We start from the raw sequence: 18,996 nt of genomic DNA, 5'->3' as shown, positions 1-18,996 counted from the left end.
TACGTGGCTGCATGATTTATCTGCATTAAAACGACGTCGTTTGCATGCTCGTAAGGGAGAAGATGATCCACACGGTATTGAAAGCTAGACTCATCAACGATATTCCCAAAATGCCCTCGTCGAGTCAGCATTAGTTGAATTTTATTTTAATCAGCAAAATTAAAAATCCCTTAAAAATATTGATTTATTATTTTTTTTCCTTTGAAGGAAATTATTGATTTTTTATTTATGGTATCGGAAATTGGGGAAGGACAGAGATTTCATGCGTATGAGAAGGATTTGACTTTTGACTATTTGACAACTGTTAACTGCGTGTCTAGTTTGGTAAATCTCACAAGTCATCCTCCAAACAATTAATACTTTGCTGGACTGTGTTGGTAAAATATATCTATATATATTGCTAAAAACCGCGTTGACTTTTAGTATAAAGCTTAGGGAGCAATTCATACATTAAACATATCTTTTTCTTCCTCACTTTTTTAAAATTATCCAAAGCTTAAGTTCCATATTTTTTTTTGAAAGAAAAGTGCTTATCATTTGGAACAATAAAATTGTAACTGAAAAACATTTCGTAACTTTTTTTTAAAAAATCCTTATTTGTCAATTTAAGGCTCTAACTTTGAAGATTGATAAAGGTAGGGACGGCAGGCCCAAATGACATTCATTATTTTATTTTATTTTTCTTTTAAATGTACGTAGGGTCTTCTTATATATAGAATATGATTGATTTTTTGTATACTTTGTAATTAAATAAACTTTATTACATGGTAGAGCCTTTGATCAAAAGAGATAATTTCATTCTTTAAAGAAAACTATTATTATATTTAACGTTACTTGTAAATGAGCGAGAGAATTCATAAAGAAGCTTTGAATAAAAAGATTATAAATGTTTGTGGTACAAAATTATAAACTTTAATTAGCTCTTTATTTATATTTTCAAAGAAGATGAATTTGGTTTTATGGTTGGTGTTTGAAACATATATCTTTGATAAAATACATCGATAAGCTTGTTCACCCGTTGTGTTTCAAACTCCTGCAATACTATCAGAGCCCACTAATCACTTACCTACATAGTTCAAAAATAATTTATTTTAGGCAAAGTGTAAAACTAAAATTAAAAAGAAAGAAGAATATTAAATTTGAACTTTTGACTTCAATTCTATATATATAATTTAATTTAATTATTACATTAAAATTAATATTATATATAAATATCATATTTTATTATATTTAAGGGCACCTGTTTCTTTACTTCTATGTGAATTCACCCCGATATCTTTATGTATAATATTAAATACACACAGATATAATATATATTCTAAAAGAGAATTGCTAAAAAGTACAATTGTTGTCTAACACTTTCGGTGTCATACTGTTAGTAGTGTAAGTATTAGGTCCCATATAAAAAATATTGTTGCTACCCAATAAGAGCATCTCCAATGGAGTGTCATTGCTATATTTTAGCACACTTAAAAAAAAGTGTGCTAAATTTGACACATGCTAAAAGTTTTTTAAAATTTGGCACAAGATATACCATTGTATCAAATTTAGCCTGCAATAAATGTTGCTTTTTTATTTACTAATATCACTAATTATTATGATTCAATGACTTTTATTAAACTTAGATTACTTTATTAATAATATTACCATTATTTAAATAATAAAAGAATAAAAAATAATAAATTTTGTATATTCTCAATAAAATATGAAATGATCATCAATATAATTAATTATTTTTTTCTATTTTACATCTTGTATATTGGAGCATAATTGTAAATAGTAAGATAAATATAGTATAAACTTATTTTTTGTGTTAAATTTAACACAAATTTTAAATCTTCCATTAGAGATAGTGTAACAATACCCATTTAAAAATATATATGGTTAACTTTATTAGGTTCTTAGAGGGCTATGCTACTTTATCCTTTTATGTACGATGGTAATTAAATAATTAGTTAAGCAACCCGGTATTTAAGTAATTAGTAAATAATTAACTTTTGAGGTCCTGGATTTTATATTGAAAATCTGGTTGACTCTTCTCTCTCTACACTTAAGATTATTATTAATTAAATAATACTAAAATACCAGTTTAGGTGTACACAGATAGGCACAAGTTGTTCATTAATTATATATGGGCCAGATCAATAAATAGATTAGTTATATTAACTAATACAAACTACAAAGACATCCTGAGTTCTGACTCATCATTTCCAAAGAAAGAAGAAAAATTAAACATCCTCACTCCTGTGTCGTCACTGACTCAGCATTATATATTAAGCCAAACATCCATTAAAAATATAATGGAAATTTCAATTTTTATGCTTACATTATTTTTAAATTTTTTTTCTTAAATTTATACTTACTAATATTTTTAATATATGATAATTTTATTGTTTTCTCCAAAATATCCTCTCCCAATTACATCAACTCCTCTCATACCATCCATCATCTTCTCCTAAATGTAAATCAGACCCATCGGGCCCAAGGCATCGGACCCATCAGGCCCAAAGAATCGGACCTATTGGGCCCATTAGGCCCAAGGAATCGTGCCCATCCGACCCTAAAATTGGACCTATATCGGGCCATCGGGTAGTCATCTTCAACCTCCAGCCAACCCCCATCAGACCCGACCATCGGGCCCGATCTAAAAAATTCCATTTTCGACAGATCTCTTCCTAATTTTCCTAAATCTAACCCTAACTAACAAATTTCACATAAAATTGCAACATATTATTATATTTCATGAATTTAAGCACCAAAAATTAAAGGAACAAATTGAAAAAAAAATTAATTATCTTAAACATTTTGGGTTTTTGGCGGTCGGCGTGGGTGATGTGGGTTGAGGGGGGCGGTCAGCCGTGGGTCACGTAGGTCGGTCGGCTGCGTGGGTGGTCCGCCGTGGGGTGGGTGGTCTGCGTGTGTGGGTGCGGCACCGAGAGAGAGAGAGAGAGAGAGAGAGAGAGAGAGAGAGAGAGAGAGAGAGAGAGAGAGAGAGAGAGAGGTCAGGTTTCAAATGGAGGGTAATGTGGGAATTAAGTAAATGTTATCTCATTTTACCAATACCTCTTATTTTAAGTTTAGGGACAAAATTATCCCCTAATGGATGCATAGAAATTCAAATTTTCCAAATATAAATATTCTTAATTTACTTAATTCTTTTATTAAACGTTACTCTCTCATCATTATCCTTCCTCGGCTCCATCTGGTATACGTAGTCCGATCACATGTATCAGTATTTAAAAAAATACTAATTAGGATTTTTGCCCCCTGAACTTTGACATGTACCAAATTATGCTCCCTGAACTTTTAAGGTCGTTAAAAATGTCCCCTGAACTATTGAGATTGTTGGATTTAAGGACTTCTGTCTAATTTTATTCAATTTTACTATTTTAGTGATTGTTTATGTACTAAACTATACTCCACAGACTTTGATATCTACCAAATCATGCCCCTCAAACTTTGACATGTACTAAATCATGCTCCCTGAACTTTCATCCATATTAGAATTTTTTACTAAAATTGGACAAAAGTCCTTAAATCCAATAATCTCAATAGTTTAGAGGGTATTTTTAACGACCTTAAAAGTTCAGGGGGTATGATTTGGTACATGTCAAAGTTAAGGGGGCAAAAATCCTAATTAGTCTTTAAAAAATATATGGTTCTTTTGGTACATCATATAAGAGTCGTATTGTTTTAAATAATAAATAACACTATGTTTGAATAAAACAATGTATTGTACTAATTATTACGACCAATTTTTTTAATACAATATATGTTGTATTTTTTAATACATAACAAATGGTTAGTATTAGCTTGTATTATAATATATACAAAGGATTCCGGACCAATCTCCGACCCGGACCTCAGACCCGAACCTAGACTCAAGACCTGGACCCGAACTTAGGACCCGGACCTTGACTCAGGACCCAAACTTGGGACCCGGACCTAGACTCGGGACTTGGACCTGGGACTTGGGACCCGGACCCGGGACCCAGACTCGGACCCGAGACCCAAACTCGGGACTCGAACCTTAAATCCAAATTTGGAGTCGGTCTGTGACCTACACACAAGACCCGAGACTTGGACCCGAACTCAGACCCTAAATCTGGACCATGACGTAGACATGAGACCCGCGACCCAAGACCTGAACTCAGGACCCGGGACCCAAACCCGTAGTTGGTGTTGGAGTCAAGTGAATTGAAAATACATTATAACTTTGCACAATCTATTAATACAAGTCAATATCAAATATAATATTGTATTAAATAACTAAAAAACAAACCGCTCTTCGCATGCAGTTGTATTTTATTCAGGGATAATTAAGTTATAAAATTATATCAAATTTTAAATTTTAATATAATATTTTTGTTAGTATGAATAATTATTTCACTATTTTTTTTAGTTCAGGCTAATAAATTAATATATCATAAGTTATAGTAAAAAAATTAGAGATTGAATTATCATACAATTTAGAAATCTTAAGGAATATTTTTTTTAAAATCCATTAAAACTCATTATATGATTTTACAATCTTTGTCGATACCGTATATCACTTGTATTTTCAGAAAAAAGAAAAATACTCGCACAATTTGAAAGTGAAAATGGTTCGAAATAAAAAACAAAACTTATTTATCCAAAATTAAAATACGACAAATTAAATTTAATTTTAATTAATTTAAGTTCTTTAATGTTAAATTTACACTATTACAAAAAGACTTATTTACGGCAATTTTGAACTGACATTTACGTTAATTGTGTCGGTTTCAATAATTAACATATATTTTATTGACGCAAAAAAATATATATTTATTTATGCTATTGTTTGCGTTAGTTCCCCACAGATGCACACAATTATAAAAACACATTTTGTTGCACGTGCATCATGCGTCGGTCCAGACCGACACAAACATTAAAAATTAAAAGAAAAAATTACAATATGATCACCATAAAACAAATCTAAAACTAACATATTTGAACATTGAACAAATTTTTCAAAACGGAAAAAATAGATCGAGATGAAAAAAAAGAGAGAGAAATGAGTAACACGAAGTTAAAACCTATAAAAAAGGAAAGAGTGAGAGAAAAATTGAGCGAAAGATAAACCAAGAGAAAGAAGTTATCATCGCCTATTGGTGCGATGGTCGTTAACCTATGCGACTAGGACGAATAAAGATCTTCGGTTAAAAAATAGTATATCATAGTATATTAAACCAATCTAAATATGACACATCAATTTATTTGAGAGTATTTTAAAGAAAAAAAAACTGTCTACATGGCTGGTTAATAGTATTTAAGAAAAATAATTAGTTGAGTTGGTACATTTAGATTGGTTTAATACATCACGAACCAATTTTTTACAAGTGATCTTGATTCCGACTAGGACGGGATGAGGCTCTAGAGTAGGCCGAGGCTGGACTTAGAGAGAGCGGGAGAGAAGGATGAGAGATTTAGAGGTTTGATATGTGTGGAGCGGCTAGATTGTTTCAAAAAACTAATAAATATATATTAGTTATACAGTAGAACCTCTATCCAAGAATACACTTGGGACCAAGTAAATTATATTCTAATTGAGAGGTTATAACTAAATAGAGTTATACTAGAAAAAAAAATTAAAAAAACCAAAAATATCAACGTAAAAATAATAACAATAAATAATCATTAATACTATACCATAATAGAATTATTTTAGAGTAAATATAATATTCATACATGTATTATAATTTAAAATAAAATTATTAATTTTACATAAATAAATTTACAAAATACATATATATATTTTATTAAGATGTAATTATTTTTATATAGAGGTATACTTTGGTAATACGGGACTTAAAAAATATATAACTAATTACAATTTAGAGGTTATTCTTATTTATAACTGGCCCAAATTGGTACTTGATTTTTTTATAATAAATTAGAGGTTATTCTTGAATAGAGTATTCTTAAATAGAGGTTCTACTGTATTTGGTATGGATCGACTTTTAATTACTTAGTTTTTTTTTTCCTTTGTGTTGGTTTAAAATCAATGCAAATGATTTACACTGACGCAAAGTCGCATCGGATAAAAACATACATAAAACTTAAATAAGGTAGCAATCGTGTTGACTCTTGTTAATAAGTTTTTTTAGCAGTGTTAATAGAATTTATCAAGAACAAAGAAATAAAAATTTAGATAGTAAAGAATAAAATTAAGAGATAAGTAATATTATTTCATTTTTTTATATAATTTAACTATGTAATTATATAAGCATATATATATTATCTCATATTTTTATATAGCAGTATGTTTGCTATTGACTTGTAAGAGCATCTCCAACTATATGTTTATTATTGACTTATAAAAGCATCTTCAATTATATTATGTAAACATACTCTTTAGGTGAAATAGGGAATGTTTAAAAAAAAAAAAGAAAGAGTTTTAATCAATTAAAAAAATGTCTTAATAATGAATACTGGGCTTGCTAAATGTAAATAGATTCTTATATTTTTTTTATAACTAATATTATTTCAATAAAAGAATACCATTATTTTTTTATTATTTTATTAGATTTAATTATATTTAATAAATTTAAATTATATAATATTATTCAAATAATTAAATACTAATTAAAGTAGGGACTATAAGCATGATTGAAGCAAAAATAATAAAATTGATTTACTATTTTAACTTTTTAACCATTATATTTAAAATTGATTAAAAAATAGAGAATTCTCTTGAGAATATATACAATAAATTTAATGTAATATATTATTATACAATACATGATCTAATGTTGTTGATCAGTCAAATTCTACATTTTATCAAATAAATTGAGGGGGTAAGTGACCCCTATTAAGGTCTTATTTGGCTCCGCTCTGAAAGATTTTTTTTTTTCTTTCTTGAAAGGGAATGAAAGACTTGGGCAATGGTTAGTGGTCTCATTGGTACATCTCAATATCAAAGAATTTTTGTATGAAAATATAATAATATATACTCTGTATATCGTTTAGAAGTTTCATTCATATAGAGATTTCAATATATATTATACCATATTTTTAGCTATATATGGAAAATTTCCCATATTAAATAAACTCCTCTAAATCATCAACTTTATAGTAGACTGTTTCATTATATTTATATATGTATTAAAAAGCGCTAAAGAACAGATTAGATACTCTTTCTGAAAGCTAATGGACAAGTGAAATGTCACATATATATGTATTGATATTTATATATATGTGTATAAATATATATACGAGGCAACTATATATGTACGTAATCTGCAAGCCATGAACAGTGCCACCAAACAGATAATATAATTTGGGGTTGAATTTTCCAAGAATTGATATAGCTAGGGAAAAGAATCAGAAAAAAAATAAAAGTGATAAGTTGGGTTGAATTAACTATTTTAATACGAAATATCTATTTAATGTTTGCTCGAGATACAGAGCAAAAAAATAAAAAAAATGTGATTCAGTCTCTTGCATTATCATTTAATTATTCCCTTCAGCAAATTGGGTTTATTCTATTGTTCTCTTTTCCTATTTAATAATTGTTTCAAGTCTCTTTACAAGCGTGGATATGTTATTGTTCTAACTAGTGTCATATATAATAATACATTTAAAATATCTTTTTGTTTTGTGTATATACACACACATAAATACCTGCATCTGCATGCTGATTATAGCTAATTAAACATCAAATTAAGTATTAATTTTGTGTTGAATTAATTAATATGGCGAATAAAATTCACCCTGGAGAGGCAAGTAGTTCCTCCAGTACTACAACTGCTAGCTACGTCTCCTCGAAGCAAGAAACTTTCACAATATGGATGAAGTCTCTTATACTCAATGGTAAAGGATGTACCGTTTTCGATTCCAACGGTCGAATTCTGTTTCGAGTTGACAACTACAACTGCAAATCTAGAGACGTTTTTCTTATGGATAGCAAGGGTGAAATCCTCTTCGCCATACTCGAAAAGGCAAGATATATATGTACCCTCAATTTTATATTTGTGTGTGTTGTATAAATGTTTTGACTGTCATAAGTTTTGATGATTTTCAGAAAAAATTATTAGTGTTGAAGTTTTGGGAGGGACATAGATCGAAGAAGCCAGATGAGGAAGAGGTGAAGGAAAAGGGAGCAGCTTGTTTTAAAGTATCAAAAAGGTTTGGGATTTCAAAAGGTCATTCGACATGTGAGGTAGTTGAGGTTGAAGTGAACAAAAGCCAGTGTTTGTGTTACAACATAGAAAGATGTACTAGGAATTCACCTTGGAAGATAGCTGACAAGTTTGGGACACCAATAGCAGAGGTAAATAATGATTTTATATTTAATTTGTATCTCAATTTGTAATTAACGACTTTTTGGTGTTTGATGGATGATTAGATAAAGAGGAAGCAATCAACAAGTGGAGTGCTTTTAGGGGACGATGTTTTGACAATGGTGGTGGAGCCCTTTATTGATCACTCTTTCATAATGGGGCTTTTTGTTGTGTATAGTCTCATCAACTGTCGAATGTGATGAAAATTACATCTGTTTCTATCTCAACATAGATATGCATATATTTTTGTAGAAAAAGAAAAAGAGAAGGGAAAGAAAAAAGAAATTGGGTATAAAGCACTATAGTTTTTTTTTTTTCAGCGAAAACAAAAGGCACTATAGTGATGCTTATTTCCTTAATTTGTGTAAAGTGTAAAGAATTTGACTGCTTAAATAAAGATGTCGCGCGTTGCACCTTAGGCCATCTTCTTCAACCTTATACATCAAATTTTGTGTGGCAATCACAACACTACTGAAATTTTTAAAAATGTCTATTTTTTCTAATATTATACTATTTTTAAATAAAATATAATATTTTTTTTATTATTATTATATTAATTTACTTGTGTATAAAATAATAGAAACAGGCATATAATAAATTTAAATCTTATTTTTGTTGTGTTAATTTTTTTTTTTAAATTTATCAAAATTTAGAAGGTCACCTAAAATAAATACAACCTAAGCAACTAAGAAAAAAATAGACTAAAATATTATTCACATACCAAAAAGTTCGAAACAGATATGGATGGATCAACATCCTTTTTAGAGAATATATTCTTAATATATATTTAAGTTTTTTAAAATATAATATAATAATAATATAAAAACAAAGAACTGTAATGGCACAGTTACAATACACTATATATATATATATTTTTTTTTGAATGAAAGTAGAAAACTTCATTAAGAAAGAATAGCCAAATCGGCCATTACAGCATTGTTGATAACATTAGGAACATTGCTATCAACAAAATTACAATCTGACCAAAAACAAGCGCCACGAGCAAGGCAATGAGCGGCGTTGTTAGCAGATCGTTTGACAAAACAAACATTAACAAAAGGCAAAGACCTTAAAAGATTACGACAATATGTAATAGTAGATCCAAACAAAGATTGCATGACCACATTACTTTGGAGAGCTTGAACAACCACAAGTGAATCGGTTTCCAAAATAACATGTTCCCATCCTTTCATTTTTATCCAACTCAAAGCTTCTTTGACACCAAATGCCTCCACTAAACTGGGTTGAACACATCTCGGTTTGTGCAAACAAAAAGCTTCAATGAGATGGCCATTAGCATCACGGGCGAGACCCCCTAAGCCGAAAGAATTAGATGCAGAAAATAGAGCACCATCAATGTTTACCTTCAAAAAACCAGCTGCAGGTGAAGTCCAATTGTTGCTGAGATTGCTGGTGTCGTTTATGACAGCAGGGAGTGGAGAGAACCTGTTTGAAGCAGCTGCTTTCCACTGGTTCAACACAGTTCTTGCTGAATTGATCACTTCCACGGCTGTAGTAACATTTTTATTCCAAAGCAACTCATTCCTTGCTTTCCAAACAGCCCAAGACACCATAAGAGCCTCTTCCAACACCACGGTCTGGCCATTGTTCAAAATTTTCTCCACCCAGGTTCCAAAATCTGATGCCACAATAGCACCAGTAGGCACACAAGACAAATTCCAAACTGATCTAGCAAAAGAGCAGGAAACCAACACATGGTAAATCGATTCCTCCTCAACGTTGCAGCAGACACAATCCAATTGCACAGGTACATGTTTGGTGTAGAGTTGAGTTCGGGTGGGAAGACAACCGGTTATGGCTTTCCAAGCAAAATGAATAACCTTAGGCGGTACTTTGAGTTTCCATAAAGATCGCCAAAGATTCGATTCCATATCAGCGGACCATCTTCCTTTCGAAACTTGCAGCCATTGGTAGCAACTCTTGACAGAGTAAAACCCAAAATTTTCATGTTGCCAATACCATACATCAGCCACTTCATTAACATTGATGGGAATAACTATATTTTTTTTTTTTTTTTTTTTTTTTTGAAGGAGGGAATAACTATATTTAGTATGTTTGTTTTTTATAAAAAAAATGGTAAACAAAAAATATCATTAATAGGTATATAGATTTGGCTCAAAGAGCATAATCAACAATTTTAAGCTAATCAAGTCTAATATTATTAGTTGAAGGTCATCACAAAATTATTGTTTTTTTTAAAAAGAAAAATCTTCTCTAAAAGTATGTATTTGGCGAGTTTTTCGAAAACTAAATATTTTTTAAAAATAGGTATTAAGACCTAAGTTGTGGGGTTTTAAAAGAATTGAAATAGCAAAAAATGGAATAGTGAAAAAAAGTAGAAGAGGGACACTAGGTAGACGAAGAAAATGTAAATAGGAACTATTTATTTTAATCTGTAACTTAAAAATAGAAACAAAAGTAAAACCATAAAATATAAAAAAGATAAAGAAAAACTGTAACCTTTAGGGATTAAGATTTGAGTTTGTGGATATTATAAATGTATCTTTTATTTTGATAAAAAAAATCTAAATTTGTTTAAGTAAATTTACTATTTTAATACATTTTCAACTGTAAAAAATAAAAGTATAATTTTTTTTGAACAATGAAAAAAGAATTATTAAAAAAAATTTACTCTGAGTACAACATAAGAATAGTATATTATTAGACTCTTAACACACTCGGCTTGACTAGTATCATCACTCTTAACACATTCGTTAAACAACCGGAATCTCCATTTTAACGGCTCCCGGGAAAGTTGCGTCTAGTCATTTTCCCGAGAAAGTGACAAAGCTCAACAACATTTTAACGCCCCCCTTCAAAAAAGAAAAAGACCAAATGTGGCAAAGATCAGCTTCATTTATTCTTGACCAACAGTACCAACGTCAAAACGATCTCGCTTCGTCTTCTAATCAGGAAGTCCTTTCTCTCTCCCCGCCTCCCCCTTCATCCATGGCTGACAACTTCCAAAACCCTAACTCTAACCCCAAGATTTCCGCCTACTACCAGACCAGGGCTGCCCATCACGCAGTTGTCACTAGCGATTGGCTGGCCCAAGCACAAGCAGCTGTTGGCCGCTTATCCGATGACCAAGCCCCTAAGGAGCCCGAACTCCCGATTGCCTCCAATCCCGGAAAGACCTTCAGTGTTATCGACGAGTTTAACAATTGGCGGAAGCAGCCGGATTTGGCTGAGGCTGTTGCGGCGATTCGAGCCTTGGCGGCTGTCATCAGGGCTAGCGAGGCTACCACCATGATGGAACTTGAAATTGAGCTGAAGAAGGCCTCCGACTCTCTTAAAGTCAGTACATTTCTAATCTCCTCGCTCTAACTTTCTTAAATTTGTTTTTCTGAAGGTTAATTTTTTTTTTAGGGTTAGTTTTAGTGGAATTGGGTATTAGGATCAACTTCAACTGTGATTGTGTTGAGCTGAGTATTGAACTTACTGACGTTTATATACATACACTATTATTTGGTAACCATATTAAAAGTGTCGGCTACGAAGTACAATTGCCTCTTGGGTTTTCCTCTACAAGAAGCCCTTTGCAAAATTTTGGTCACACTCGGATGTGTTGCGAAAAGGTGTAGGACATTTGAGCATTAGAAGAATTTTTCTCGATGAATATTGAGAAAAGATGATTTGGTTGAAAGCTTGTTAGTGATCTTGAATAAATTGATTGCTTTGGCAGTATGCCGATATCAAAATAGATTGAGGGAAGCCTTTGGGTTAGATAAGTTAAACGCCAAACTATGTATTTCAGAAGTTAAAGATGGAAAAGAAAAGGACTCTGTATCCAATCCTGCACTTGAAATTTAAGTTTAAAGGAAAAGTTTTACACCATGGAACGTGGCTATAGATGCTTGATGATCTATCAGAAGCCAGAAAACGAATGCAGGGATCAACCCATGTAGTATATCATGTTAATGATCTACATATACACAATACATTTGTATATCTATAGATATAGTATACATATTTTGTGATGTAGTAGTTAGTATTGGGTAGCATCCTCCCACTTAGATTAAGTGTAAAAATGTTAAGCCATACATAAGAAGATGGACTACTTCACTCATCACCAATTAATTTTTAGATGGAACTCTATGATTCTTGTCAGTTAGTAGTATTTTTGTCCTAAGTAATCTTTTGTTGCATATGTGTTTACAGTCATCAGACACGACCTCTATCTCCCTGACAGCAGGCTGTGATCTTTTCATGAGATATGTAACTCGAACTTCAGCTCTGGAATATGAGGAATTCAATTCAGCTAAGTCTCGTTTAATTGAGCGTGCTGAGAAGTTTGGGGAGATATCCTGTAAGGTATGTTTGTCAGTTTCAGCTCTTTGAAGTCGAGGCTAATTTTTTTTTTTTTTTTTGCGCAAAATATTCAATGTGTATGCAATTTTTCCAATGTTCAGGCACGTAGAATCATTGCGATGCTTAGTCAAGACTTTATCTTTGATGGTTGTACTATTTTGGTTCATGGTTTCTCAAGAGTTGTTCTGGAAGTTCTTAAAACTGCAGCACAGAACAAGAAACTCTTTAGAGTTTTCTGCACCGGTATTTTTCTTCTCCTAGTTATTTTTAAACCAAGCTTGGTACAAATTGCTTGATTTACTAAGTAAAAGTATCTAAATTTTTATTCAATATAAATTCGGAAAATTAATTTAGATTTTAATTAAAGTGTATTGGACCTTTTATTCACTTAACCATCATAGCTTCCTGATTATTATGTAAATTGCAGAGGGCAGACCCGACAGAACTGGTTTACGGTTTTCAAATGAGTTGACCAAGCTTGATGTTCCTGTGAAGCTCCTGATAGACTCTGCGGTGGCTTATACCATGGACGAGGTTGACATGGTTCTCGTAGGGGCAGATGCAGTGGTGGAAAGTGGAGGAATAATTAACATGATGGGGACTTACCAAATTGCACTTGTGGCACACAGCATGAACAAACCAGTTTATGCGGCCGCAGAAAGCTACAAGGTTGGCTGAAATTTGCTCTTTAAACACATTTGTTGTCCGTGGTATATTCTTCAATTTATAAAATCAGAAGACAGTCGTTGAATTCAAATTCCATGATATCATCCTATTGTTTTGCAGTTTGCTCGTCTTTACCCATTAGACCAGAAAGACATGGCTCCAGCATTACGCCCCATTGATTTTGGGGTACCCATCCCCTCAAAGGTTGAGGTCGAAAGGTCAGCTAGGGATTATACCCCTCCTCAGTATCTTACCCTACTTTTCACAGACTTGGGTGTTCTCACTCCATCAGTGGTCAGTGATGAACTCATTCAGTTATACTTATAGTTGTAGCGCTTGAAAAAGTCAATTTTGCTTTATTTCCTCCCTCTTCCATCCTTAGAAAGTTAGATTATTGGGTGTATGCTTCATATGAAATGTTTTAATCTTGACCTGGAACACATTAATTTTCGACCATGAAGTTGAGGTATACTTGTTCTCATGTTTTGCTTAAAACATAAGGTGGTCCTGTCATATAGTTCAGTTCAGCGATCCTTGGATTGACGGTGAATAATCGTTACGCTTAATGTCCCAAAATGCTTGTACTCGATCTTGGCCTTTGTTAATGGAATGATTTGGAGGAGAGCATCTCCATTTTAAGTTTGGCAAATTAAGTATTTGGTTTGAAACTAAATTTACAAGTGGAGTGTTAAGCCTTTTGGATCGTTAATTCTGCACAAGTTAAGGATTAGGGGGCCGCATAGGGAGTACTGTCGACTTTTAGCGGTAATCATTTTGGTAAGTTACGATTTAGGAGTTGTGTGAGAAGACAAGGTTACTTTTTTTTTTTTTTTGCTTTTCTTCTGAAGGGATGCTTTCTAGCAATGTCGTTGTAGTTTAATGACTTCTCCTTTTTTTGATACAAAGATATTGTCGCAGTAAAAATTAAAATGGTGCGAATGTGATAAATTATCTATATTGAAATATACAATAAATAAGTATTTTGTGCTTGAATTGAACTATGGACTATGGTCGGAAAAAATAGTATTACCAATGCTAAATAGTCTTCCTCAACATCAGTAATTTATGGATTTTTTGTTACGTCATCTTTAATTTTTCACTGTAAATATAATCAATGTAAATATCCCAAATTATAATGAACATCTTATCTTATATATTTAGAGGACTTATCACGCAAATAAACCTAATTTTTGACTCACAATATGCAAATATGCATTCACACATGTGCATATATATGTCATATATGTTAGTGTCTTGTGTGTACACATCATATATACGTGTGCATATCAATTTCACAATCACATCAAACATAATTTTTTTATTTAAATATAAATTTGATATTAAATATTGGGATAGAATGTATTTTGGTGGACTTTATATTTAATTTCATAGAAAGTTTTTTTTAGACCAATTTGTTTTTCATAATAATACTAGTTGGAGTTATTAAGAGCTAAATAATGTTTTAATAAATTTTGTTTCACTAGTAATTAGTTTTTTATATGCATTTTTTTTTTTGAAAGAACCTCAGTTTAGGACACTGCTGTAGTTATTTTTAAATGCATAAATAGTTATTTTAGCTCTATTTTAGACACTGCTGTAGTGTCCAAAAATATTTTTTTATATGCATAAATATTTTTTAATTTTATTTTTTTATATGCATAAATAGTTATTTTAACTTTATTTTGGACACTGCTGTAGTGTTCCTAAATAAACCATAAAAACAAAAAAACTCTTCCAAGATATACTAAAGATTTTTTCCAAAATATCTATATCTATTATACATATGTAATAAAATAATAAAAAAAAAAAGTCTACACAATGCGGTATTAAATAGTTTTGGAGACGATGTTGATACCCAATGCTAATATTAAAAAATAGACCCATAAAATTTAGAAATAATTAATTTAGAGCCCAATTTGAGTCATGAATATCACGTTTTCTACGACGAGCCAAACTAGATGTTTGGTGGTGGGGTTGGCTTGGATTGTGAAGCTACACACACTCACTGTATATTTATGTCCAAGTACTTTTACTGTACAAATATTCATATATGTTGGTATATATTTTTTTAATGTGGTCTACGACTACAGACCATGGGAAAAGCATGCGCCCGTGGTAAAATATAATAAAACAAACCGAGTTTGCATAAAGTTGTGGGGCTTCATTATAATTTATTATTATGATGTAATATAAAACAGAGAAAAGCAAAAACGTGTTTAATTTTATTTGGTGACCAAAGTTTGTTTTAAATACCCATATCACTTCTCAACTTCACAAACCTCATCTACTCCATTCATCATCTTCTTCTTCTTCTTCAATTTTCTCTGAATTTTATTATCATGGTTCTCAAATTCAGAATCCCCTTCAAACTTGGTCAGAAAGAAAATCATAAGAGTAATAATACTACTCATAATTACAAGAAGTTATCAAACGCTGTTGGATTGAGAATCCTTGTTCAAATATCATCTTCATCATCACAACAAACAAGCCAAGAATCCAATTATGTTATTGTGAAATCTTCCCTGAGATTAAGTAATCAAACTCCTCCTCCTCCTCCTCCTAAAAACTTGATCCTTGACTCTTGCTTTCTCAAAACTTGTCATCTTTGCAACAAAGGATTAAGTCTTGATAAAGAGGTCTACATGTACAGGTATATTATAATAACCCCATCTCAAAGGTTTTTTCCTTCCTAAACTTAGCAATATTAATTGGTTAATTTATACTAAATTAATGTAATTTGTTTCAGAGGGGATCAAGGTTTTTGCAGCATAGAGTGTCGAGACAGACAGATATATCTAGATGACATAAAGGAATTAGAAGCTTCTACCAAGAAAATAGTATCATCTTATAGAAGTAATAATTCTTGTACTGCTAATTATAATTACCCTTCAAGGCATCGTGATTATCAACCTCAAAGACATAATAAACCCATCTCTAACTATAATTACAGAAGAAATCGCACAATCGTTATCTCCTAGCACTACCAGAAAAAGACATAGTAACCAGATCTATATAAATATAGTACTCTATCTCAAATATTACAGAGAACACAGTATGAAATTGCAAAGATTGCAATAAAGCCATCTTCGATTTTCATAATTGATCTGTAATGAATCCAAATTTATCAATAGCAGATATTTTTTCTTCCTAATTTTGTGTGTGGATAAAGTGCAGTATTTATTTTGTGAACTCATATGTACTGTTCTATAAAAATATAGGACTTATTATAATTAATGTTTTTTATTTTAATTTTTAATTGGGGTTAGTTCTTCTGAATCTGATACTAGTGTGGTATAGCATAGTGTAGTGGAAATTAATTATTAGAAATAAATTGATTTATTGTTATATCGTTTTCTTTCTTATCAACAAAAGGGGATAAATATATATATTAGTACAATAATAGCTAGCTGTTTGCCACCTGATAGTGCTTTTCTTCTATAAATGTGTATATTGGAATTGGACAATAACTGTGCTTAATTAATGTATGTCATTATTCTTTCACTGTTAGCTGTTTGGCTGTATCTAAAAAAACATTATGCCTCAAGAATCAAAATAATATGCTTTTAAAAAAAATCAAAATAATATCGTTATCTGATGTTGATTATTGATGCTTCATATCTTTATTAATTAATATTATGCTTCAGTGAAAAAAAAAATTAGGTATCTCCACAAAGCCTTTTTTTAATCTTAACTTTAAAAAAATTATATTAGATAAATTCTATTGTGGGGCTGGCCCAGCTAGGACTATCTTGTAAAATGGAGAAATTATAATCTATTTTTTTTTTTTAAAGGTATATCATTTTTTTTTTTGAATAAGATGCATGTTGTGTTAAAAATAGGTTTCAAAATAATTTATTTTAAGCTCATACAAAATAAATTTCAAAACAAATATATGAATAATATTTTTATATATTTGGATGTTGATCATAGTATGGAAATTTTGATTTGTATTTGCCGTTTTCTCTATCTAGGTTTTAAAAGGTAACATCCAAACAATCCACAACTTTATTGCAGTGTCAAACAACCCAAAAAGTCTATTGATTTTGAATTTAGATAAGATTTATTTATTTTATTTTGCTATTTTATTCTTTCTTAAATTTTTTTAATAGAATGAAATTTATTAATTAAATAGTTTCAACCATTTTGTAAGCTAATAAAATTAACTGTTTATTTTGTAAGTTAATAGTAGTTAGATAATTAGTTACAAAAATTAATTTTTTTTATTTTTGAAACCTCTTGTTTCTTTGATCAGTATAAATAAAGTGACATAGCTAACCGATTGGTTAAGTTTTTCTTTAGTTACTCTTCTCTCAGCTATACCTCTTTTCTCTCTAAAATTTTCTCTATCATTGCTAAGTTTCTATTTGGTATTCGTCGCCTTTAACCAGTGTCTCTGATGGCTTCAACTGATAGAACATCAGCCTCTGACACACAAATCGATCCGCTAAATCGTACAGCTCTTGCTTCCACTGTTCCCGCTACAAATGTTCCTCTAATGGCCGCTCCAACGACTTGGAATTCGTTTTCTCACTTGCTCATTGCCTCCCTCACAATTAAGCTTGATCAAACCCATTTTATTCCTAGAAGTCCTAGGTTGTTCCCACGATTATTGGCCATGATCTTGATTAGATCTTGTTTAGTGGTGTCCCTCCACCACAAGCTCTCATCATCGGTGAGCCTAATCCCCAATATCAACAATGGAAACGACATGACCAATTGCTTCTGTCTTGACTTCAATCCTCCATGTCAGAAAGTGTTCTTGGATATGTTCCTCATTTCACCAATATCTACTATGTTTGAAAAGCTTTAGAGTAACATTTTTCCAATCAATCTCAAGCTCAATTACTTCAGCTCAAAGGTCAATGTTTCCATGTTCAGAAAGGTTCTTTATCAATTTCTGACTATGTTGACAAAGTACCAAACATCACCGATGTTATTGGAGTTGTTGGATCCGCCATACGCGCGTAAGATGTCATCCTCCAACTTCTCAATGGTCTAGGCTCTGATTATGATTCTGTGGTGTCTATAATTATTTCAAGAAGTGATCTGCTTAGTCTTAAAGAAGTCCAAGCGCTCCTAATGGCTCCAACAGGTCATATCAAGCTCTTGGTCGATGTACAACTGCTGATTTTCATAATCGAAAGCAAGGTCGTGGAACTGGAAAAGGTTTCTCTAACTCTCATTTAATTTGATAGGTCTATCTCAAAACAGGACACATTATGACTATGTGTCATTACAGATTTAACAAAAATTGGATTACTCCCAAGTTCGGGACTTTTACACCTCATGCCTTTCTGATCAAGATTGTCAATAATATACTTTCTTAGTTATTCCAAATTTTGGTGATGACTCTTTTTGGTTTGCGAACACTGGTGCTACATATCATGTCACCAACACCTTGAAAAATCTTGATTCAACAATGCAATTCACTGGCCATGAAACTCTTGTTGTTGGTGATGGTAAGAAACTCCATATCTCTCATATTGGTTTAACATGTTTACCATGATCTACTAATTATCTTTTACATTTAAAATCTGTTCTTGAAGTTCCTTTTATTACTAATAATCTAGTTAGTGTGTCCAAACTAACTGAAGACAATGATGTCTTTCTTGAATTTCACAAACATTATTGTTTTATTAAGGATAAGGACTCTAGACAACTTCTGCTCAAAGTGAATGTTAAAGATGGCTTATAC

The 18,996-nt window shown here is 31.4% G+C and overlaps 2 protein-coding genes across 2 annotated transcripts; both read left to right on the top strand.

Annotated features, from left to right (window-relative positions):
* The first annotated feature begins 7,715 nt into the window (after positions 1-7,715).
* Positions 7,716-14,294, top strand: LOC115707179 (uncharacterized). Its single transcript, XM_061110024.1, has 9 exons — positions 7,716-7,961; positions 8,045-8,293; positions 8,369-8,501; positions 9,736-9,962; positions 11,043-11,621; positions 12,486-12,638; positions 12,737-12,878; positions 13,063-13,304; positions 13,422-14,294. Exons 1-9 carry the CDS (start codon positions 7,716-7,718, stop codon positions 13,626-13,628), a joined length of 2,178 nt encoding a protein of 725 aa, XP_060966007.1. The 3' UTR covers positions 13,629-14,294.
* Positions 14,295-15,563: 1,269 nt separating this feature from the next.
* LOC115703650 (FCS-Like Zinc finger 17) lies at positions 15,564-16,579 on the top strand. The gene is made up of 2 exons (XM_030630889.2): positions 15,564-15,951; positions 16,048-16,579. Exons 1-2 carry the CDS (start codon positions 15,641-15,643, stop codon positions 16,277-16,279), a joined length of 543 nt encoding a protein of 180 aa, XP_030486749.2. The 5' UTR covers positions 15,564-15,640; the 3' UTR covers positions 16,280-16,579.
* The last annotated feature ends 2,417 nt before the right edge of the window (positions 16,580-18,996 follow it).

Source organism: Cannabis sativa, chromosome 1, assembly GCF_029168945.1.
Source record: "Cannabis sativa cultivar Pink pepper isolate KNU-18-1 chromosome 1, ASM2916894v1, whole genome shotgun sequence".
NCBI classification, from domain to species: Eukaryota; Viridiplantae; Streptophyta; class Magnoliopsida; order Rosales; family Cannabaceae; genus Cannabis; species Cannabis sativa.
This window is presented reverse-complemented; position numbering and strand designations above follow the sequence as displayed.

What these genes read in the sequence shown, in the direction of transcription:
- LOC115707179 (XM_061110024.1), top strand. Translation starts at nt 7,716, where the DNA reads ATGGCGAATAAAATTCACCCTGGAGAGGCAAGTAGTTCCTCCAGTACT. An exon ending in TCTTCGCCATACTCGAAAAG is followed by an intron (nt 7,962 to 8,044) that starts GCAAGATATATA and finishes GATGATTTTCAG; the next exon opens with AAAAAATTATTAGTGTTGAA. An exon ending in CTTTAGAGTTTTCTGCACCG is followed by an intron (nt 12,879 to 13,062) that starts GTATTTTTCTTC and finishes TGTAAATTGCAG; the next exon opens with AGGGCAGACCCGACAGAACT.
- LOC115703650 (XM_030630889.2), top strand. Translation starts at nt 15,641, where the DNA reads ATGGTTCTCAAATTCAGAATCCCCTTCAAACTTGGTCAGAAAGAAAAT. An exon ending in AAAGAGGTCTACATGTACAG is followed by an intron (nt 15,952 to 16,047) that starts GTATATTATAAT and finishes AATTTGTTTCAG; the next exon opens with AGGGGATCAAGGTTTTTGCA.